This window comes from Bactrocera tryoni, chromosome 1 (genome assembly GCF_016617805.1).
Source record: "Bactrocera tryoni isolate S06 chromosome 1, CSIRO_BtryS06_freeze2, whole genome shotgun sequence".
NCBI lineage: Eukaryota > Metazoa > Arthropoda > Insecta > Diptera > Tephritidae > Bactrocera > Bactrocera tryoni.
The window spans coordinates 68852894-68878175 of NC_052499.1; the positions used below are offsets into that span (position 1 = coordinate 68852894).

A 25282-nucleotide genomic window follows, 5' to 3' on the forward strand; every position below is an offset into this window, starting at 1 on the left:
AATCCGTTGTTGATAAAAGAGGGTTCTCCGAGGGTCACCTAAGAGCAACGTCTGTTGTCACTTAACAAACCGAATGACGGATACATAAGTAGATATTTCTTTCTTCAGTCAGACGATGTTCTATGGGAATGTAACCAAGTTCATCTTATTTGGATGTCTGGTCACAAAAGGATAGCCGAGAATGAACTGGTCACTCCGCAGCATCCACTAATGTTGTAGTACCTGAACACTTCATCGCGGTGGGTCCTCATACCATAAAAGAGCTACTCCCAAGAAAGGAGTAGGCAGGGAGAGGTATTAGCAGTGTGCATACGCATAATAAAAGCCCTTGGATCTATGTATATATGTATATCCTCCTAGCAGTATATTGGAACTTATCAAAAAGGTGGAACTAATAAACTAATCGTCCATTTTTCTACACCATAAAGCAGGTCGGGGATGATGGTGACTTGTAGAATTTGATCTTTGTTCGTCGAAAGAGGACTTTACTTCTCAACTGCCTACTCAGTCCGAAGTAGCACCTGTTGGCGGGAGTTGAAGGATGGATGAGAAGTTCACACAACTGAGGGAAGTTCTCTGAGCATCATTCAGTGTGGGAGTGACTAGAAATGAGTCTTTTGCATATGGGTCAAGCAGCTCACGACTTCTGGTCTTAGACAAAGTATCAAACAACCGTTTGAATGCAAGCTAAAATGAGAAGGCGAAACGTTTCTCCTCAGAGTTGTGCGCTGGTTTTTGGACCCGTCACATAAAAAAATAGTCCCAATGAAAAGAAGAAAGCAGACTAGGATAAGAGACCCCCCTATACCTAATTCCACAGAGGTATTATTTATGAACTTGCCCTAAAAAAGCCAACCAAACTTCAACATTCAAAAAACACGCTGTTAGACATTTTAGGAGTTCCACTGTATCGAAAACGCTCAGTACAACTCGCAACGCTGCTCTTAACAAGGCGCGCATCAGCTTCGGTTTGGAGCATAGCAAAAACTAACTAAAGGGAGCAACAAAGCCACAGCTCAACTTTACTGAACTTATTGCACTCGCTGGGACACTTTGAATGGTCTCTTTGTTTGCATATGGATTTCAAGAGATCTCTTTTTATACAACTATTTTTCTTTGTTTATATGAAAAGCTTGTTGTAGTTTTTGTAAATGAGCTACAATGAGACTACAGTAACCTCACAACGAAGGAGCGCCTTGTCTTGATTGCGCTGTAGTTGTTGTTGTACACTTGAGTATGGGGTTTTTCACTTTGTTGGTGGCGTTGACTGCTTGCGGGCTGTTTGCCGCCACTTTTAAACTGAGCGTAGTAATTTATAGTCAAACAGTTACTTCGTGGCCATTCAACTAAACTGACGCAGTGGGCATGCGCGCTGCCGCCAAACAACGTTTACAATAGTATCGAGGAGCATAGAAACGGCGAAAAAGTTTCGATTTCAAATTTCGTGCAAAGGAAGTCTTTTTAGATGCTGCTTGAGAGAAAATTTTAATTGAATTGATAAGTTTATTTTGAAACAACGCAGTTAAACCGCGGTTAACCGTTGCAAATGTAAGTGTGTGTATGTGCGTGTGATAATCACATACGTGTCTAGCAGAGGAAGTAATATAATTGTTATTTTAAGAAAAAGTGGCGCGCGTAGAAAAGAAAAGTGCTGGAAAGAAAGTGTTGAAATGCAACAACAAAAGCAAATTAAAATAAGCAAAACGAATTCAGTAGAACTGTTTTATTGCCGCTTGTAGTGAGATGCGCTGTGTCTTTAATTGAGATGCTGGATAATCGCTTGATAATTACAAGCGAACACGAGCATGAATGACTTGGTCTATTTCTGTGATTTGCTGGTTTAATTGTTTGTCTCTTCTTTATGGCGGCAATAAATTGTCTAAATTTGGATGCAGCTGTTAAAAAGCCGAAATAGAACTCGCAAAAAGCTGCATAGCTATTAAAAAAAATGAAGTCTCGCAGCAGCTATCATATGAAAAAATCAACAGAGAAGAAGACTACAACAAAACGTGTGCGAAAATACTCTCATTAATTATGCAAATTATATGCGCGGATAACTAGTGTAAAGAAAAAATGTATAAAAAAAAATAACTTTAGTTAATTGCTGATTGATAAACTACAAAATGTGCACACTAAAACTAAAACAAACATTTTTTATTTTTTTTTTTTTTTAACTAGGTCACTGCATATTTGTCCAACAAATAGTCATTATTTATTATAATTTTTTGTCATCACATTCACTTTTATCACACATCTCGCTCCCTTTCAAGCGAAGGTCTAATGTCCCATTTTTTATTTTAGTTGTTCATTTTTAGGCTTTTTTTTTGTTAATCCCACTTTTATACACAACTCCAAGCAGCAGCCGCACAATGAAATTTACATCACAGCACCTTGACAAAACCACACACGACAGTCGTATACAAACAACCGCACATAACTTTTACACAATTTTGTTTGAGCTTAAAACTGATGCAGTTGACGACCTAAGTTCACATTCTAAAATCAAAATTCCATTCATCTGCGCAGGCGTGGTGCGCCTATAGTCAGTGACCATTTTGTATTTTACAAATTAGTATAGCCGGAATAGCCACGGAATTGCGACCTTGACTAATTTACGCTTAGGCTCATTTTTAATAAGCTCACATACATACAACTGTACATACGTATATTTGTATTACGTGTGTGTATTAAATAAGGTATAATTTATAAAATAAAATAAAGAATAAAAGAAACTTTAAATTGAGTCTTCAGCAGTGCTGGCTGTAAAAGTGAGTTATTATATTTTATTTTTATATTATTAATGACAGGAAACCATACAAGCGCATGCCTTAGCGGTCGCACAGATATGAAATTGTAGAGTGGAGGGCAGTGTAAGGAATTTGTTTTGAAGAAAAAAATTATTTTAAAGGTCGGTTTTGTTTTTGTATTCATTTCTATAGTGGCAATATTTTAGGATGGACTAGAAAAACGTTTAATTTGGTTTTTTTTGATAGCGTGAAAATATCATCTTTAAACTTTTTCACATCATATCGGCCGATGTACTCATGGTAACAAAAAAAACATAAATTAAATGTTTATTTTGACCCACCCTATTATATGGTAATACATATATAATAATATCTAGATATTCTTTGCCAAAATTCAAAAAAAAAGGATATGTGAGACGTGACATTGCCCTATTGTCAGTGAATTAAATGGTATATCAGTTAACCAGAACCAATTTAAAAACATAACGTTGTGAAAAAAAACCAAGAAATGTTTAAAAAATCCATTAAACGCTAAAGTCAGAACAATTAAAAAATTACATCAATATCTGCTTAATTTTTCCAAAAAAATTTGGACTGAAAATAACAACTTTTTATTTAATTAGTATTAACTCTGTGACTTCATCAGAATCTTTCATGTAATCTTAAAATGCTAAATAAATAGAAAAAATACAGCGATTTCTATATGAATTCTTCCGTAAGATCGAAAAAACGTTCCAAAACTCAGTCGGATTACGATACATTTATATACTGTAAGACAATTTGAGAACCACTTGGCTGGTAATATCTAAAAATAGAAATATCATAAGATCTTTGTCATATATCCGGTAACCAATTAAGGCATATTATGAAATATCCTTATTATAAGGATTTTATTAGTGGCTGCTCTTTGAGAAATCGTTAGTAGAATGTGAGTTACCCTACTCTAAAGCTATCATCCTTATTTAGGGCGCACATCTGCTATATCGACTTGTTGGTTTCTTCATTTGTGCTTCAAAGGATTACTTCAGAACAATGAGCATAAAGTTATTGAAACATGCCTAGAAATGTGTATGCATACCAAATTTTTCAAAGTGGTCCCCCTTGGCTCCAAAAACTTGTGCTAAAGGTTTTTTTAAATTTCCAAAACAGTTGTTAAAGTCAAGTTCCGTATATCCATATCCTTCAATGCGCGTAGCGATTCACTTTTAATGTCTTTAATTGACTCAAAACGGAGAGAACTGTCACATAACCTTTATTTTTGACCTGCTTTAACGTGTTTTTTCGGCTTCGGTTCACCTTTGCATGATATTCGGCCGATTGATAGTCTAACTCCGGGTAGTAAGCATAGATCCAAGACTCTTCGTGAACATTTCATGACATCCTGGTAATTGGAAAGCATTGTTTCACAGACACACAGACGTTAACGCGACGTTGTTTTTCGAAAACATTTTAGTGATTCCAAAATGATTTCCACTGATGCTTCCTATATTCCAATGATGCCAGTAAGATCTTTGACTGTTAATCGTCGATTTTCAAGCACATTTGGCACATATGACTCTGACAGTCATACCAACCTAAAAATAATATTTCGGCGAATGGGTTTTCGCAAGCAAATTAAATTAAAAATTCTTTCTATTTTTTGCCCACAGTAGTATATTTTTACTCAAAAGGTTTAAAGTTATTTCGGAATACTATTGTACTTTTAAAACAAATTTTTAAGAGTTTCAACGCTTCCATCATCGGCTTCCTATAGCAGCCTCTTCCATATCTTCTAGACACTTTTTGGAATCACTTAGTAAATTTATTCCATCATCTATGATTTTTAATAAACTGTGGCTTTAAATGGTACTTATTTTCGATAACATATACATTCCAGCGTTTCGAAAAATTATACGGAGGCTGCTATATATATTTCTGGCCTAGGCAACACTAAGTGTTGCCAGGTGCAATCTGACATTTCCATTGGAAAGTTTGACATTTTTTAGCATAACATCACTCAGAACGTTTTGTCATTTAATCGTGAATTGTTTTATGTGCCGAATCATAGATCTATGCGTATGAGCCCGAAACAAAACAGCAATCGACCGTATGGGTCTCCCAAGACGAGCCAAATTCAACGAAAGTTGTTCGTGGAAGAAGCACTTCGAAGCAAATGGTCGCCTGTTTCTTCGGCAAAACTGGTCATGGGGCGACTGTTCCACTTGAGCAACGTAGAACGGTCAATTCTGAATGGTACACCACCATTTGTTTGCCTGAAGTCTTCAGAGAAATTCAAAAAACGAACAAGAGAAGACGAATCATTGTGCACCATGACAATGCGAGCTCTCACACATTGGCTCAAGCCAGCGCCTTTTTGACCGGCCAAAACGTCGAATTGATGGGTCATCGGCCGTACAGCCTTGACTTGGCACCCAATGACTTCTTTTTATTCCTACACATCAAGAAAATAATGCATGGTCAACGATTTTCGTCACCAGAGATGCTGTTGAAGCATTCAAAAACCATGTTTTGGAGGTGTCTCAATCGGAGTGGAAAAAGTGCTTCGAAAATTGGTTTGAGCGCATGCAAAAGTGTATAAATCTTGATGGAGAATATTTTGAAAAACAATAAAATCATTTTCGTTGATAAATATTCCTATTTTCATTATTAGGCCAGAAATATATATAGCAGCCCTCGAATTCTATAAATAACACAACAGGTAACTAGGCCTACTTATGCAACTACATGCTTATGTATGTATGTAGATATTACTTTCGGCCATAATTTTCGTCAGCTAAGCTGAACATAATTTGCTTCCAAGATGATGGACATAAAATGAAGTTATACGACGTGCGAAAATGCTTACAACGGTTTTATTACGCTAATTTTATCTCTTTTATTACTACATAAATGTAAGCCTAATCTTTAGTGCGTACAAATCGGTTTTAGTAACACATTTGAAAAATATCTACATAACTAACTACTTACCTTTCATGTATGTGCATATTTATGTACTTATATGGTCATAGAAAAGTATATGTATATTATAATAATCGCATTCGAAGTGGCAAAACTACAAACTATGTTAATCTGATTTGAAAAATTATAATTTTTTGAGGCTTGAATTCTTTGTACTTTAGTTGGCTGTTTTAAGTACAAAATAGGTTTAGTCGAAAAATAATTACGGTTTATTAATAATTAAATCATTATTTATGAGAGTTTTTTATTTATATAACTATGAATATTCCGATACACGAATGTCTACTAAATTTATATATATATGTATTAACTACGATATTAATACCATAGCAAGCTCAGTAGCCGCTGCAGTGCTTGAAAAACTTAAGCGTTTTTTAGTGTAAAATATTTTTAATTGGCTTCCGAAATACCTTACAAGAGAGCTTCTTAACGTTTTACTTTTTCTCTCTTTAGATTAGCATATATTCATATTATGTTTAAACCCATGGGCAATGAAGATCAAATAAAAATAAAAAAAAACATTAAGAGAAAAATAGTGATCGAGAAAAAGAAGCGGAGTGGCGTGATAGAATTTTCAAGGGTTAAAAACTGTTTATCTTCATTACCGGTAAAACTATGAGTCCTAAAGAAAAAAGTTATATGGCAATGTTGTTTTTGGGATTTTTTTATTTTTATCTCGTTCAAATATTTTTTTTTTTTTTTCAAGAAATTTGGTGTAAACTTACCTTCTCATGTTGTAAATAAACTGTACTTTTTAATTTAAATATTTATTTATTTTCCTTATACTTATATCTCCTTATATCAGAAAAAACTTTAATTTTTAATCAAAAAATCTCTAGTCACACTTTCGGATTTTTTTAAAATTTGAGTAAGCCTTACGATTGTTGAAATCTCTTCTTTCTGATGGTATTACAATATATATACATTATATAGATTATTAGCATCCTTGTTGTCAAGGATATCATTAATCATGATAACAATATAATGGAATAAATGGCAATTAAGGAGTAGCACATACATAAACACGCATGATGTAACAACATTTTCACAAAATTTCTTGTCACTTGAAATAAATGATATGTAAAATATGTCACAGTCTCTGCATAATACTGCAAAGTATATCACACATCATATACGTACGTATGCTGCTTGTTAGAGTGCATAACAGTGCATGAGTAGGGCAGAAGAGGGCTGCCTCATGCCCTGTGTCTAATCATATGGTAATTTTTTGTTCAACATTCATCGAATGTAATTGCATTATGAATATATATGAAATGTTTTGATTTTAACATAAAACCATAAAAGTAGCCTGTATCTCTCCCGTACTGACATTCTTGAGTTATAAATATATACATATGTATATAGCAAATGGACGGTGATTTTACAAAACCGAACCTTCTACAGAACTAAAGGAATGCCTTTACGAATTTTCAAGGACTTTAAAAGTTCGAAAATTTGATCATTATTTAGTTTTGATAAATAAATCCGTTGAGCTCCATTGAAGTAATTGATTACGATTTATTGCTGCACAATCAAAAGTAATTCACTTGCTCACTCATTATCTGTATATGGTCATCCAAATGGTTTCTTCTTTTCTTTGTAACACCTGTCACTGTCGGTGTATTTGTCAAGCAATTGCCACCATCACAGGTGGCCCAAATTTCACATATTTGGTTGGGTTGGCATTTTTGGTTAATTTAATTAGTAATATACTCCTTCTGCAGAAACGGCTAAATGCGGCTTTAAGCTTAATAAAATAAAAGGATTAATGTATTTCAATACGGTTATATCGATGAGCTGCAAATGTTTAATAAAACCAATTAAAATTGTTGCCTTCACCAACTGTCATTCAATGCATTTTCGAAGGTACCAAGGTAATGGCGACTGCATGTGTCAAGATATCAGCTTTTAATAGTCATAAATAAATGAATAATTTTTGATATATTGATTTTATATTTGGGTAACAGTTTTCTAAAATCGTCGGAGGTCTTAAATATTATATGTCACGACAGCCGAACTTTTATTTGTTAATCTTATCCTATTGTTGTCTTATTATATTTACTTCTAGCAATAAAGAGAATCTTAAAGCTTAAAAGAGCTCAGTGATAATCATCCAAACATTCGATAATAGTATCATACGTTTTTTTGCATGCTTTTTATGAGCAGGCCTAAAAAATTTTCTTGAAAATTGATTTGCCGTTAACAAAAGGTGGGGTCTGTCACCGACAGTAGTCCTCTGGCGCTACGGCACATAGTCAAGTCATATTCTATCGGGTCTTTGCGTTGTGGAGGGCTTTAGAAAAGACCACACTTGCAAGGAAGCTTGAGAACGTTCAACCTGCGGCGCTCATCAGCCTGTATAGTGCTCAAAGATCCACTCAAACCATGGCACTTGATGCCATTTTGGTTATAGTACCCATAGATGTCGCCAGTAGGTGTATGGCTGCGAAAGTTGCTATAGACTCAGATTATTTGATTTCAAAATGAACACATGTCTGAACAATCAGATCCTCACAAGCTTTGGCATTATACCGGACATTTTGGATCATAGAGTCGCCAAATTAAATTCTGGTGGTTTTTTCTCTGCCCATACATATCTTGGAGGGGTTGTGGGTGGGAACAAGTCGTTGGAGGAGAGAGCAGTTGGTTTCATTACGGATGGGTCAAAGCTTGAAAGGAAGATAGATGGAAGAGGATATTGTGAGAAACTCTCCATCCACTTCAGTTTTAGACTTTTTGACTTTTGCAAAGTTTTCAAGCCGATGTTTCTGCCATTAATATAGCGGCAGATTTACTGCTCGGGAATGCAGCCTCCTTCAGAGAAGTGACTATCCATAATGTTAGCAGGCCGTAAAAATAGTAAAATGGAAGTGGGTCGGTGCACATCTATCTGCGTGTGATCTACTAGTAGCTAGATGGGCCTCGCCAGAAACTTGGCCAGCAGAAGGTTCATGCGCCGTCACAATATGCTTTTGGTCCAAGTTCGTCCGTATGAGGTCCAGGAGGTTATTTGTCCTCAATAAGGCTAGCATCTCCCTAGTTGTAGGAGTTCAAACAGGCTATTGTTCTGTGGGCGTTCATGCTGTAAGCTTTTGAATCTTTCCGAAACTGTACGGAAGAAGACTCTAATACTCTCTTATAAGCTTTCTTCTACTTTTAATATTTCGTATAAATAACTAGAATTGCCACCACTTAAAAATTATAACTACCATAAATGTTGAATAATCAAATCGGTTTTTGCACCTCGAACTACTTACCGTCTAGACACACATTTTATATTTCATAACCCACTTTTCCGCACATTACTTACATAATCGCACCGTATTCATCGCTAAATGCTGAAAATTTCCTTATTATGTCAATTGATGGCATTGTTTTTCCGTCAAACTCTTCCTACTGTGGCAGCAATTGCAATTCCTCTGCACCAATTTGATCGTTCACCACATTCAAATATATTTCCTAACGTGGTTATACATCAATCAAGCCACTTTAAGATACTTATTTTGGATGCCAATAAAACCAATAAAATGAGTAACGAAAATTTCTGGCTATTACGCAATGTCTCGCCGGCGAAAACCACACAAGGCATATTTCAGTCTGCACGCCCATAGTGGAATGTTTGCTGGAAAAACGCGTTGAGCATTTGAATATTTGTTTTATTTGCAGAAATACTTTTGCAATAACGGTAATGTGCATATACGCAGGCTTTGTAGTTGTGGCGGCGGCTAATCGGCACCTAGTCGCTAGCATGCAGCGATGCAATGTAATGCAGTTAAGTAGACGATTTGCCAGCTCACTGGGTGTCCGGCGCATGCGCGCTGTCGCGTAGCTAAAACTATGTCTGCAGTCTGAGCAAACAAATTTATATATATGTATGTATAAATAAGTGCAAGTGTGCGTTGGTGCTGTGCTTTGCCAAGTGACGTGAACATGATTTTAGCCAAAAGTTGACAATTTTTACTTGACCGCATCGAATTAATTTGCTGGCTTTAGGTGACAGGTGCTGACGTGCAAAATTTTATGAATATTAACATTTTAGAAGGTCAAGTTTACTTGGCTAATCAGTGAGCTGTATTATGCATGGTATGACTTAGCTAATTTTGTTGACAATTTGCAATGAGTTTGTGACTTAAGTCTTTGGTTTCATAGGAAACGCTCTTACTTCGGTAATGTGTTTAAATATGTTATTTTATTTAATTTTTTGGCACTTTATTTAATTTTTTGGCACTTTTAGAAGTTGGCAATTATTGACAGTCAAGCTTTTTTGGCGACTTCTAGAAAGTTTCTAGGTTTTACGCAGTAAATACCATTACATTACCGCGTTAAATATCACGCCAGAGCAACATGTAAAATTAAAAAATTACCTTCTTATGTTACCATTGAGTACTTATGCAACAGTCAAAAGGAGGTGCGTTTTAGTATCACTTAACATTAGAAAACATAATTTAAATAAGTGGCACCAGCCAAACAAGTTTTAACGAATGGCAATATATCCACGATTAAGCGTGATAGCTAATGCCGATAAGTAGGCGATTTTTTCATACCTGAAATTATAGAAAAACTATTCACAGATGCCTTACTTAAATATACATACATATATAGTAGTTAATATGAAAACTTAGCCGGCAAATGGTTTGCATCGAACGGAAAACATTTCAAATGTATTTACTTTTATATTTATTTTAATTATATTATTAAAATTAGCATAGAGAGATGCTATGGCAATCTTCATAGTTAAATGTGGCTACACTTGAGGATTCCCTGTGCATTGCTCTCATTAGCAGAGCAAGTTTTTCATTCAATTAACGCCAGCAAAGAAAAGTTCAGCATGTTGAAGAGCATTGCCATTCCAACAATTTGATCCATAGTATCAACCTCAGTTTTGTATCATCATCACTAGCTGACATGGTCATAGTCTGTTACGCAAACTGCCGGTTTTGCGACATGGACCAGATTGCCAGCAATTTGTAGAAACAGTGGGCAGGAATTATGCGGAGTGCTGGACCATGGTGACATATGTGATATAGGAAAGTACACAATAGACCAAATTTCGCTGTGTAATACCTCAATTATTTTCTATCTATAAATCCTGATGTATCTGAATGCATTATCGATAATGGAATGATTTTTCTTCGTGTTTTAGAGACGTAAGAACTCATGGCTCTTTCCAAAAAAATTTGAATATTGAATATATAATCAGTGGCGAATTCTGAGGAGGGAAATGGGGGAATTTATCCAATCCAATAATTCCAAAACTTAAAGTGCTAAATTTGAAGCGACGCGGCTTGATAGAGAACCTGAAATAGATGCTGCATTCAGCTCCATCTGTGATCTGTTTGATAGACACATTCTCCGAGGTTTATCTTCCAAGCTTTCCAACAAAGAAAAATTAGTAACTGGAAAATAAGAAAACAGCAGGAAAAGCAATGATATTTGAATTTTGATGATTTGAATTTATAATTTGGAAATTTTGTTCGACCGATCTGGCTAAGGCATCAAATGTGATAGATACGCTGCTTGTAATGCTCCGCAATCGAAGACAAAAAGCTGAGAAACATTTTCGATCCATTTATTCAGACACGAAAAAAATAGCTGCAAAACTGAAAGTTTACGAAAAAAAACCAAGAATCTGCGGTCGACAAACAAAAGGCGAAAATTTCTGCGTGAGAACTTGCGAAGAATATTAAAGCGACTCAGTGTACATTCCTATGATGGATACAATCGGCGAAGATTTGAAGACGCACTTTTCTAAAGAAGTGTTGGATGAATTTCAAATGAGTTTGCTGCTTCGAGAAAAAGTGTCTACTTTAAAAACCAAAGAAATGTAATATGTGCAGTGCCCTTGGGAGCAGAAGCAAAAGTCAAAAGACCACAAGTTACCGACTACTGCATTGGAAACGTTGAAGAACTGCGATGTAGACCTATAACCCATAATTCATAGTTTTCTTCGCATATTCTGCACACTTCCTGTGACGTTCAGAAACGCTCTTTTTCGACACTTCGCCGCATGAAAACGTGACTGAGGACGAACATGCTTCCAGATAGATTGATCGGCTAGCGCTGCTCCACACGCTTCATGACATTGAAGTCACTGCAGAAGAAGTTCTCGAAAGATTCTCAAAACTTTGCCTAAATCGTTTTGTTTTGTGAAAATTTTCTATTCAATGCACGACTTGACTACAGTATTATACATTGCAATAAAGTCTACGATTTGTAATGTATTTTTTCAATTTAGTTGGAGATAATATTAGAAGGTCGGTTTGCAAATTTTCCACCATGATATTAAACTATATAAAGATTGTATTTAATATAACAATCTTCCTTTTTCAAGTCCCCCCAAAAACTACTAATTGAATCCGCCCCTGCAATAATGGTAATATTCCAAAGGCTTAGCAACAGGTAGAGTAGTAAAAAGGTTAGCCACATAGATGCTCCTACACTTTCTCGGTAGAAAGCCATCCATTATTTCATTACTTTTTTACTGTGTTATTTTCACATGTGCTTTTTATTCTACCACTGTGCATAATACCGCTCAAAGGATATGATTTTTTCGAATGACAAATCCACAAAATTTCGATACCATACCTAGGTGGTTTCAACTGAATGTTTTGAGTACATGCAGTACGACCACGATCAGTATAAAGTTATTCATCGATTATCAAACTTAGAATTAGAACTTAATAGGTTTGTATATCTGAGTTAGATTTTAATTAAGCTCTGTACACATATCAAGATCGCGAAGTGGTGCTCCGTTATCTTCTTTTTTCTGATAACTTCGATTGTAGCTGCTCAAACGCGTATAATGGTATCTGTTTACTGTCACGCGATACACTGGATAAGATTTGGAATGACAGCAAATTCTTTATTTAAATATTTCCGAAAAAATCCACAGTTCTTACATTCAAAAACAACAAACAATTTTTACAATATTAACGTCCGTGGGTAGCTAGTTGCTAAAAGATATCGCAAAGTTGGTCATTAACATAAGGGTTAATTACGATTCTTCAAAGCCAAGTTCCACTCCATTAAAAATGTGAAGATGTTGACTAATATAAAAAATCTGAACATAATTAAAAAGATGAGACTTTCCAACAGAAATCTGAGAAAATGGGTTACATTAAGAATAAAATACTCATACTTTTTAAATAAGAATTTAAATGTTCTTTAGCAGAGTTGCTATTTTCGAGTTAATATGAGCACAATCCCACAAATCTAATTTCCCATACCTTTTTTACTGCATTTAGTTTATGCAAAATTTGTTGAAATTATGCCAGATATCTCTTAATACTTCCCTATCCAAAATTGTTATTGTAACAATAACAGTGTTACCATATTTTGCGTCAATAAACCATTGGCAACTCAATCAATATTTCAACTCGAATTAATATAAATTGTTCAGCTTTTTATTTGTAAAAAGATTTTAATTGCACTATTACAAACTTGTCAGTCACAACTCTTAAGAGCAGACGTCATCGGCTTGGTAAAATTGCTGAAATTCACGTGTTTCACGCGATGCCACAGACAGCGCAACTTAACACACTCCTTTGCATATACATATATACCACAGATAAAGCAGAGTGAGTTGAGAGCATGACAACCACTCTTTACACTAACAGTTCAGATCTCAAAAGATGAAAAGTGAAATAAAGTAAAAAGTCGCTTACTCCTTGGTAGTCATTGATATTTCTTGCGATTTATTTCTTTTGAAATTTTTTTAAAGCTCTTAACTAACTGAGAGAAGGTTTATAGCTTAAAAATCCTTTAGTACATTGATAACCATATTGGAAGTTGAAAATTGGGAGCGTTGTTCGGCCAAACACTCGTCAAAAGTGTAAGCTCCAATTACGAGCCAAGTCTACAAAGGTGCCAGCATGCATTGCAGCTGCAACGGCGAACGTGAAGATGCAGAAGAGGCTGAAATGACATTTCGAACACACCGAAAAGGTGATGAATGCACGCAAACTTGCGCGAAATTGGATCAACTCGGTTGCTGCACAAATGAATGCCGACAGAAATGAGAAAAAACGCTTTAAAAATAAAAAAAAACAGCAACTCTTTTATGAATGCAGATTTATGCAAGTATGTACGTACTAGCATAACGAATTCTTGCATATAGGCCACGCAGCTGGAACGCACTTAACGCCAACAAGATTTTGAGGTATCCAAAAACAAGCAAATCATCCACATATGATTGTGAGAAATCAACAAACGATGTTTTGCCAGACTGCAGATTTAGCTGTTAACGCTTAGGCACTATGTGAGAGTATATATGTATATATAATTATAAATATTCAGCTCACTAGTATGAATTTCGCGAGCTCTACTCAAATTAGCCAAGTAGCAGGCGGTGTGGGTTTTGAAATTTTAAGGCAATCAAGAAAATACGACAGATTTTGTTGAAAAAAAATTACCGCTTAAGAATTCCTGTCTTCTCGTTCTCAAACTAGAAATGAAGTGCCAAAAAAAATACACTTACAAATATTTTTTATTAAAATTATTATGTAAATAGATTATAAATACGAAAAAACTCTTCATATTTAACCCAACATTCGGTAAAAAAAAAATTTAGACAAACCCGGCACAGCTACAGCTTAATATAAATAATATACTTTTGAATAGCCGAGCTTGATTGGCTCTCTAATTTCTCTCTCACTACTCTATTTGCAACAAATTTGCATATGAAAGCAAGAGAAGTGTTAATCATTTGAACTCAGTACCAGCGGGTTTGTCAACAGCTCATTAAAGTGGCATAACCGGTATCATATCTCTATTTGATTATGCCGGTCTGCTGTATTTATACCAGTTCTTTCTTCGATTCGCCACCATTCAAGGTTGTATAAATCAAAGACAGCAAAAATTGAGATAGCAATATTTGAGTAAAAATAATAAAGTATTGCCAAAGTTTTAAATAAAAAAAAAACTCTCAAAAGCATGTGGGAAAATTACTTTAGCGTAACCGCTATGCATTCCCACCCTAGTTGCTTATACGAGTACTAAAAACATGTGCCGTTAACTGGGGTTGACAAACATCGCTTGAGTTACCGAATACTACGCATATACTAACACTTTGTATACAGCTAACTCCAACACTAATCGCAGCATAAACTTACATATAGTATATACCTGAACTGATATGTTAAACCCAATAATTAAGACACAAATTTGCAAGTTTAATTGGAGAGTAATAACAATTTAAAAAGCAAACGAGTTTGATACTTTCGCAGTTATGTATTTTGAATGCGTATTTACAAGTATGTATGTGTATTTCAAAGCGACATAATAGTAATTTTTAAATGTCTGTTGAATTTTTTTTGAGAGATTATTATTTGGTTTTAAACAAACACAGATTGCTGGAACTTTGATAAATGGTATCTATAGACAGTACAGTTATTACTGTCCATCTTCCTGAAACCTGGATGAATATTATATAGCACTGTATAGTAATTAAAGTGAGCTAAAAAACTCGCGTTTCATAGAATAGGTACCAATGTGTGCAATCCCGAAACGATTCCATATTTTTACACATATTATAAGGAGTTTTTAATATATTTGAATAACAAATAATACCAGCTAAATTCTCTTTTCAAATTTGTTGAAGGTGCCACGATGTTATTAAACAAATGAAGGATACATGTTTTAACACCGGCCGAGGAACTAATGAAATTTTATAGGTAGCTGCTTTTTAGGTCATAAATCAATTTTAATTCTAGAAAACGGCAATATTACAGGGTTACCCACTCGAAGTGTTACCAAATTCAAACTGCTATAACTACCGCACTATTAATGACAGCGCGCTTAAATTTACACCAATAACAAATCATTCCATTGTTTACAAGCGTACAAAAACATTTTAGTCTGTGTCGTGTGAAAAAAAAGTTATACGTGATGGAATTTAAACGTAATAGTGTGATTGCTTTATATTTGGCAAGCAGCAATTGTTCGTCAGCTAAAACATCTCGAAGTGAACGCAAATCCAATGGACTTTTCCATCTGGTCCATTTTAGAGAGCAAGGTGCGGACTAAAAAATACACCAGTATGGATGCGCTCAAGAAAGCGATTGTACGTGAATGGGCCAAAATACCACAAGCTCACATTCGTGCAGCATGCAACTCGTTTTTTGACCGTTTGAGGGACATAGTCAAGGCAAAAGGTGGCCACATCGAGCTAAAGTGAATGGATTCTAAATTTTTGATTATTTTCATACATTTTTGTCATTGGAATCAATAAAAATATTATCAAACTAAAAAATTATAGTCGTTTGAATAGGTAACACTGCGAGTGGGTATGTTTGCATATGATTTAATTTTTAGAATACTTTTTATGATAATAGTTTTCTATTTGAAATAAAGTTTTCGAAAAAGTCGGTATTTCGTTAAAATATTCTCCCCATATGAAACACACGTAAATTATCCTACTGTTTCCAAACAAGGAAGCAAAGAAGTCTCAAGTTGCACAAGCAGTAAGCAAAGTGAGAAAATTAAAAATCTGAAAAACAAAAAATCTCGCGGTTACGACCAGATTGTAGATGAGTTTCTAAAATAACTTCCTCCAATAAGTGTAGTAAAAATGACCAATATTACTTACACGGCTTTTCATCTGAAATACGTGCCAACTTATTGGAAAATTGCTGACGTTATCATGAATCAAAAGCGAGGACAACCATGATATGATGTATTTTCTTACAGGCTCATATCACTTCTATCGATAATATCGAATCTGTTTGAGAAAATTCTCATAAAACGTTTAAATGAAATCATAGAACGAAAAACCATAATTCCAGCGCATCAATTTGGATTTCGAGCTAACCATTCAACGATTGATTAAACCCATAGAATTACACACATTATTGAAAAAACCTTTGAGGAACAAAAATTCTGTTCTACCGTGTTTTTTGATGTTGCAAAAGCGTTCGATAAAGTTTGTCACAAAGTACTGCTTTCGAAATTGAAACTAATTTAACCGAAACAGCATTGTGATATCATAAAATCATATTTATTAGGTCGCTACTTCCGCAGTAAACAAGGGCACAAGTATTCTATTCTAAGGGAAATAAAAGCAGGAGTTTCACAAGGTAGTGAGTTGAGCCCCTGCAATTATACAACAGCCAAATCTGCAGATTATACCGTGTATCTTGCCGTTGGTAGTAGTGAACTACTACTACTAATCTCCAAAAGGCTGTAAATAAAGTACTACAATGGGCAAAGAAATGGCAGATAAAACTAAATGAAACTAAGTCTGTACATAATGTTTTCACATACAACGAGTTACAACATTTACCAATTTTCATAGAAGGTGCACGAAAACCGTACTTTAACTCCGCTAAATACTTAGGAATGACGCTTGACTCTAAGCTACGGTGGAAAGTTCATGAAAAAAGCAATCAAAAATATTAAGTGGTTAACAAATCAGTGTTATCCATCGAAAATAAGTTACTTATCTAAAAACTTGTCTATAAACTATATACTCCGACCGATATGGAGCTATGGTACACAACTCTGGGGATGTACTAACGCAAATAATAAGAAAATCATCCAACATTTTCAAAACAAAGTACTAAGGCTAATTATTAAGGCGCCTTCGTATTGTAGATGTGCTGATACTCGTATAGAGCGTGATCTAGGCGTAAGCTCGGTTAACACAGAAATATTAAAAATTGGAGCAACGCTTACATAGAGCAAGATAGCTATAGTACTGTAACGAAGAAGTAACCATGTTAACTTCTAGAAATGGACCACCGAGACGACACAAACGCCGCAAGCTCAGCGATCTTTCAAATTAGCCAATGCTCTCAGAGTAGCTTTGCAATTTTGTAATAAGTAACTATGCGTTTAAATCATATTCAAGTTGCTTGTTAAAACTTTCTTTTGTCTGAACTAGTTGCAATGTATTAATAAAATAATAAAAAATATTAAATTAATTGTTTTAAGATTATTCGTGTAAATTACTATCATTTAATCACAACTTACCCCGTTATCAAAGGATATACATATACATATATTATATTTATTCTGCTTTCAGAAAAAAAATCACTTTTTGAAGCGCTGTCAAGTATCAAGTTCTTGAACTCTCCGCTTTTTCAACTTCAGAATCTTGAAACCAAAGAAAAATGTTGCTTTATGTTTATAACACCAGCTATGACTAGATGCAAGCTTTTCTGAGTATTTGAAAATATGACAAAATAGCAGTGATTTTAGAAATACCGGGTTTTTGAAGCTAAAAAAGAGAATCGTCCAATAACTAAAAACCAATAGCTTTAAGAAAAAGAATTTAAAAATAAATAACGCGATGTGAATAGTAACCCGTCGATGAGTTTGCGGCTCTATATCTCGTGAACAAATATAATTTCGATCAACTCTTGTAGAGAGTAAGTTTTTAGTTATGTCTGCATTAGGCATTCTAAAAAACAAAAAGGAAAAATATAAATAGCTGGAATAAAGATAAAGATGTCTACAAAAAATGTAAAAAAAAGACATTATTATTGTAACAAAATTTTTTCTTTGACTTACATGTATTTCTAAAAGTTCTCTATAATGAGGTCTTTTGCAAAAATCTTTTAAAGGCTGACCTGGCAATTACAGCAACGATCATTTCTAAAAACTTTCGATGGACTTATTTGCTCTCAGAAAATGTTATACTTAGTTTGAGTGTATAATTGAAAAAAATTTACCAAATAATTCTATTATAATGACAATTATTATTAATGCCTATAATTTTCGAATATTCTTTGAACATATAAAACTTCGTAAAAATCTATACTTTTTGTATTGGAAAAAGTCATATGCCCGGTTTCACAGTCCATACCTAAGTTTGGCTTAAGATAAAACAGGAAAATACAGTTTACAGTTCATACTTAAGTTATGGTTAAGTACTGAAATTGGGAGACATAAGCAGTGCTTAAGTAACAGCTGATTTTGGTTTTGAATTGTTTTGTATTTTCAGTTATTTGTCAAAAAAAGAATAATAAGAAATAAGAAGTTATTTTTTGTGAAAAATATGGAATCGGATTGAGATTTCCACAAATTCGGCGTTCTTTTATTGTTTTCATCCATTTTCCATATAACTTTCCTCGCATATTTATGTATTGTCTGTTACAATTTAAATATTTCAAACATATTTTTATGGATGACATTTGTAAAACATATGTTGACCATAACGTTGCCATATATCATAATGAATTTTTTTAGAAATTAAACATTGACTGTGAAACGTAAACGACTACTCAGTCTGCAACAATGCTTAGCTATGATTTTGTTTGGGCACAACTTAAGTATGGTTTGGGAAACCGGGCATTAATTGTCAAAAACAGCTCAAATCTAATTCTATAGGTAATATCGTAGAAATCATTCAAATTTAAATCACAACTTACCGTTAAAATTTAAATTCTATTGAAAACAGTAAAAGTTGCATTATTTTGACGGACAAGCCGATGGATTAGTAGTTGCCGTCAAGATTTTCGGACGTTCGCCTGCAATAAATTACATTAAATAAATTAAACATTACATAAGTATTTAAAGAATTAACAATGCATGTAATAAATCGAAAAGCGCAAATTAATTCATGTTTTACGCATGAGAGCACGAAATTTGTTAGCCGTCTCATTACTGATGCAAAATTTTAACTAAGCTTCGATGTTATTTTTGTAGTACTTAGGTATATCTAACGAAACTGCATACCTTCACCAACTAAGGTATAATTTAATAAGGAATTTAACATTTAAGAACATAAAAATCGCTGTTTACTTACACGTAACGTATAAATATGTTATTTCTATATCGATTCCTGCAAAACCGATGAGTATTAGCATTTAAATTGATTGCTAAAAATATGTTGTCTGGCTTTCCATTTGAAAATTCTTGAGTTTTCAGCAAATAAGCACATAAACTAACAACTATTAAAAAACGATATACCATTCTGGGATTTGTTGCAAAAAAACATCGCCTTTCAAAACTAGTCAACCGTAGCTGAGTAAGCAAATGCCGATACTGATTCACTGGTTTACCGTAAAGCGCCGTTCCGCACTTGGCCAATTATAAATATGCCCAAGCGTCTAACTAAAGCTAATTTTGTTGATACACATTATTTTTTTTTACTTATCAACTACTATGTACATTTTGGGACATTTAACCGATATTTCGTTTTCGAAGTGTCGCTTTTGACGTACAAATCTACGGATATGTACAAATCCATGCAATAACGCTTGCCGCTTACCGGCATTAATTCAATTTGCGCTTTGGCACTCTGCCATTTACGAGAACGTGTTTGCAGTTTTTGGTTGGGGAGTACAAGTTGTTGCTTTTGTTGCTGTTTATTGCTACGTTTACAGATGTTGTAATGCCATTAAAGAGACATTTGAAAAATTGTTGCCGGTGTATGACCGACCACCAGCACTTTTAATTATCACAACTTGAAGTAAAATACTATCATTCATACATGCATACAGGGTAGTTCATACGGTGCTTTCTTTGTCGAATTTTAATAAAAATATAAAATAAATTAAAATCTTTGTTAAATTCTCGAGAAATACGTCTCAATAACGCCGCCGACCCACAAACGCACCAAACCGTAATTTTTTCAGGATTCAACGGTAATTCATGGAGAATAGAATGTACTTTCACAGAAATATGTATAGAAACTTTTGAAGCGCTCTTATTGAAAAACCCGCTCTTAAAATTGATTCCACTGACTCCGAATTTAGGTAGCAAATTTTAATAATTTCGACTCGTTGTTGGATCGTATATTTTCTCATTCCGAAATGGCAAATCTTACTGAAAAACAATATCAAAAGTGCGGGAAAAAATAAGGCAGAAAAAATACCTTCTGAAGGTATATTGTTCCTTGGCTCTTTCCTGAAATGTTGTGAATCTCTGATGACACCATTTAACTGTTTAGAAAAACCAGATGAAAGCCAATTCGCTGAATAGGGTATATTAAGCTTGTCACGAAGTTTTTAGCACCCAGAAGGAAGCGTCGGATACCCTATAAAGTATGTATATAAATGATCAGTAAGTTGAGCTGAGTCGATTTAGCCATGTCCGTCTGTCTGTCTGTATATATACGAACTAGTCCCTCAGTTTTTAAGGTATCGTTTTGAAATTTTGCAAACATCATTTTTTCTTCAAGAAGCTGATACCACTATAACATATAGCTGCCATACAAACTGAACGATCGGAATCAAGGGCTTGTATGGAAATCTTTCGCATTTGACGTGTTATCTTCAGGAAATTTTGGTATGAGTTATTGCTCATAGACATAATGTTATATCCGAAGAAATTGTTCAGATCGGCTTACTATAGCATATAGCTGCCATACAAACTGGACATATAATTACTAAAAGAAATGCAAAAAGTGCAGCCGAAGTTAACGTTTTTTCTTGTTTCATACTGCAGTAACGAAGACGAACTCAACGCGAAAAAAAAAACATTTTCAAACACAAAGTTCGACATACATATTTCAGAGAAAAAAATTATTGAAAGTGTAAGCGCCATTCATATATGTATGTATAGTATACCTGAATATTGCTTCTTTTCGCTCGGTAGTCTGAAAAATTGGTTGATAGACAGCTCTAAGGAAGGCTACCCAAGTATGAGCTCTAAATTGTAACGGGGAGGTCTTCCGCTTAACGGTTTCCTAGTTGTTTCTTATTATCATTAATTTTTTCTATCAAATATGACAAACTTTGCGCATGTGTCTTTTCGCGGAGAGTTCGTCTACAAACTTAAAAAACCTTTTTTTCCCACCGTAATAAATAGTATATGATTGAAAATAACCATTATATGAACCACCCTGTGAAAATGAGCATATATACATATTAACAACATTGCTTACAAGTATAAAATATTGAATTGCCAACAAAAAGTGTGTGTTTATTAAGCGTGGATCCTCCAGCGCGCAGTCAATTAAGTTATTAACACTTTTCGGTGACGTCTATTACAGGCTGCCATCTACGCTGGACTGATTACCTGATTAGCTCAATCAAACACTAAAAACATAACAGAAATTGTAGAAATGTAAAATAAACGCGCTACAAAAAAGCGCCAATAATTGGCGGGTTGTCTTTGACGGTAATTACTTAAGCACTCACTTGTCGAAAATTCCAACGGAGACGTCGGTAAAATTAACATGATTTTCCACAAAGCATTACAAGTACATTAACTTGAATATTTACATACAAATCTATTAACATAACTCAGCGCATTCATAAAACTATAAAAACGATATAAACTTCGAATTTTCACATTCATTTTCATTTTACAGTTATTTCGACGCTTTACAATTACAAAACCAGTTAATAGGCTTATAAAAAGCAATGAAGCGTTTTAGAGCCTCAGCAGAGCTCTTGATCTTCGCAGCCATAATTGCCGGCAGCTGGTCCATTGGCACATTAGCCGAGTCCTCAACCTTGCAAACAGCCAAACAGTGGAAGTTGTTCACGTATAACTTCCTACCACACGCGCCGATACACGATTTGAACTTCTACAATCCATCCAATGTGCTTGCAACCGGTATTGCGGTCGCCTACGACCGGATTTTCATAGCGACGCCGAAATTATTCTCCGGCGTCTCGTCCACCGTCAATGTCGTTTCGAAGGCGGAATTTGGTGATTCACCAGTGTTGCAGGTGAGCAGCGCACCAACGGCGCACGTGTTTTCATAATAGCTTGCCAACACACGTACAAATTGCTATCTTGCTATCTTTCAGGCCTACCCAGACTGGTCGTTTTCCACAACCGGTCGCACAGATTTCAACTGCAGCGATTTAGTTCTGATCTCTGTGTACCGCATGCGCATCGACTCGTGCAACCGCTTATGGCTTCTAGATGCCGGCGTTTCGCGCTCACTCGAAGACTACGAAATCACTTGTCCGCCAAAAATTTTAATTATTGACTTGAATACTGATCAGGTGGTGCGGCGTGTGGACTTTCCGAAAGAAATCTTACGTGGCGAGTCGTTGTTTACGAATTTGGTGATTGATGAGGCGACAGCGAAGCACGGCAACTGTGATGATGTGTTTGCGTACATCTCTGATACGGTTGAGCCAGGTAAGTTCATTACAATTATAAAAGATATTATCTTGGACCTGACGGAAGAAGTTTTCAGACAGGTAAAACCAAATTGGTGTAGTATTTTAAGCGTTAAGGATAAGATAAAGCGTCAGACTAGAAGAAAATTCTTATAAATATCCATTTCGAGGTTTCCTACTTTTTTATGGGGAATGTTTATTATCATTCGAAAGAACATTCTTCGACATTTATTTGTTGGAGATTGATGCGATATGTGGGAAACCAAAAGTCGCCGAGAACACAAACTTCAATTTCAAGCAACAAATAGTCGGTATTCATGGCGCAGTAACAGTCATCATCGTTGTTTTTCCTGGATGAAGTTGCAGCTCTTGAATCTCTTCAGGTTGCTCTTCGTCCCAAATGCGGCAATTTCGCCAGTCTACACAACCGTTGAGCCAGAAATTGGCCTCATCCCTGAACAAATTTGGTTCGAAACGTCGAACCTATTTGGAACTTTTCAATAGCCCATAGAGCGAACGGTGTCGCTTGGGAAAGTCGAGCAGCTTCGGTTCTGGAACAAGCTGTATTTTGTACGCTTCCAATTTAAGATCTCGACGTAAAATGCCTCAAGTCGTTCCATACGTCAGTCCGAGTTGCTGCGAACGGCGCCGAATCGACTCTGCACGGACTTCGTGCTACGACTGCAATATTTACTATCCAATAATGAATGCTGGGACTCAAGATGGTTGATGATATTGCGAATAACCCGCGCAGTAGGCCGATTAAGTTGACCATAAGTTGAGCGAAGCCCGCGAAACACATTCTTTACAGAACGTGAACTTTGGTAATGAAGTTAAACGTTGTTCAGGAGTAAACCCTTCCATGATGAAATGTCAAACAATACTGAACAAAAATAACATGACGGCTTGATACGACCCACGCGTTATCTGTCAAAAAAAAGTCTATTATAAATAGTACCTCTACTTGGATCACCCGTTATTACACACATAATATTATTCTCTACTTTCAGGCATCATTGTCTACGATAGTGGTCGCGATGTTACCTGGCGCGTATCACACCCTGCAATGTATCCCGATCCAGATTTTGCACAGTCCGAGATACTCAACGATCGCTTCATACTGATGGATGGCGTTGTGGGTTTGGCGTTTGATCAGAAATTGGGTGTACTATACTTTCAGCCTTTGGCTACTGATCGGTATGTGAAGAAAGAAGCACACTTACACATGCAAAATACGACTAACTCTTTTCTCTTCCAGCTTATTCTCAGTGACCAGGGAGGTGTTGCGCGCCGGTCCGCTCGCACAAAATGAAATTCTCAAAGTGAAATTGGTCGGTAGGAAATCATCACAGGGTATTGGACTCACCGTTTCGCCCATCGATAGCAGCGTTATTTTCAGTCCCATGACCGAATTAGCAATTGCTGCCTGGAATCCCAACAACAATAATCAAGTGGTGCTTGCACAAGATCGTGAACGCTTACAATTTGTTGCCGACATGACAACAACACCACATGAACCCGGCGTTTTTTATGCTGTCTCCTCCAAGTTTCATCGTTTCTTTTTGAAAAATCTCAACCCGAACGAAGTCAATAATCGTATACTTCGTCTGCCGCTGCCAAGCGGTTACAGCGCACCACATAGTCCCTCGATCGATTTGCATACAATCAACAAAGCTTCCAACTACTTTGGCAGCCCATATAAGGCGAATTCTCTGGATAAAGCGAATGTTGTGAGCTTTGGCAATTATGTCTACAACAGTTTGCATACACCGGCGAAATCTCAGCAGCCGTATAATTATGAAACCGTTGGGCTGGTAAATTTCTCTCTCCGCAATCCCTTCACGGCACTGAATGCGGGTGAGTCGTTCCCACCGCGCAAAGAACAACGTTCGAACGATCAGCGTCCCTCATTTCTGGATACTCTGAATAGTAGCGAAGGTGCTATTACCAGCCGTGATCTGCGCTACCTCGTACCCACAACAGCAGTACCAACACCAACAACTCATCATGGTTTACACACTGCGGTGTTACCATTCGGTTCCGAATACACTATCCGCCGGCATTTACGAAATACCGATGGTCAAAAGGTAAACGAGGCAGCGAACTCTACTGCCATCCAGCAGTAGAATGGGTGTGGGCCAATAGTTGAACTGCTTCTGTAGCAGTGTGCGGTCTAAAGTCAAAACTTATGTGCCTCTGCACATTACACTATGCAACACTTAGACACTTATTTGTTCGTTATGTTCGGTATGTTGTGTGGTGTGCAACGGTTTGGGAGTTGAGTAAACTAATTTATGTGTGTTAAAGTTGTTAGTACATTTAGTAGAACTGCAGTTTATAGTTACTTATGTATATACTCGTATACATGTACTCGCACACACAAACATATTCTTATATATGTACATATGTAGAGATACATAAACTAAATAAATATACTCATATACGTAAATGTGTGCACAAATTAATGAATTCGATGAGTCACAGACCATGGAACTCACTTAACTTCTATTGTAAATATACTAATAAAATAATTATTATGCGCCAAATCGCCAAATA

General features: G+C 35.6%; 1 protein-coding gene across 1 annotated transcript; it reads left to right on the plus strand.

Annotated features, from left to right (window-relative positions):
• The first annotated feature begins 1347 nt into the window (after positions 1 to 1347).
• Positions 1348 to 25282, plus strand: LOC120782215 (major royal jelly protein 1). Its single transcript, XM_040114375.1, has 5 exons — positions 1348 to 1548; positions 21961 to 22324; positions 22406 to 22745; positions 23737 to 23923; positions 23985 to 25282. The coding sequence occupies exons 2-5, from the start codon at positions 22013 to 22015 to the stop codon at positions 24850 to 24852; spliced, it is 1707 nt and encodes a 568-aa protein (XP_039970309.1). The 5' UTR covers positions 1348 to 1548; positions 21961 to 22012; the 3' UTR covers positions 24853 to 25282.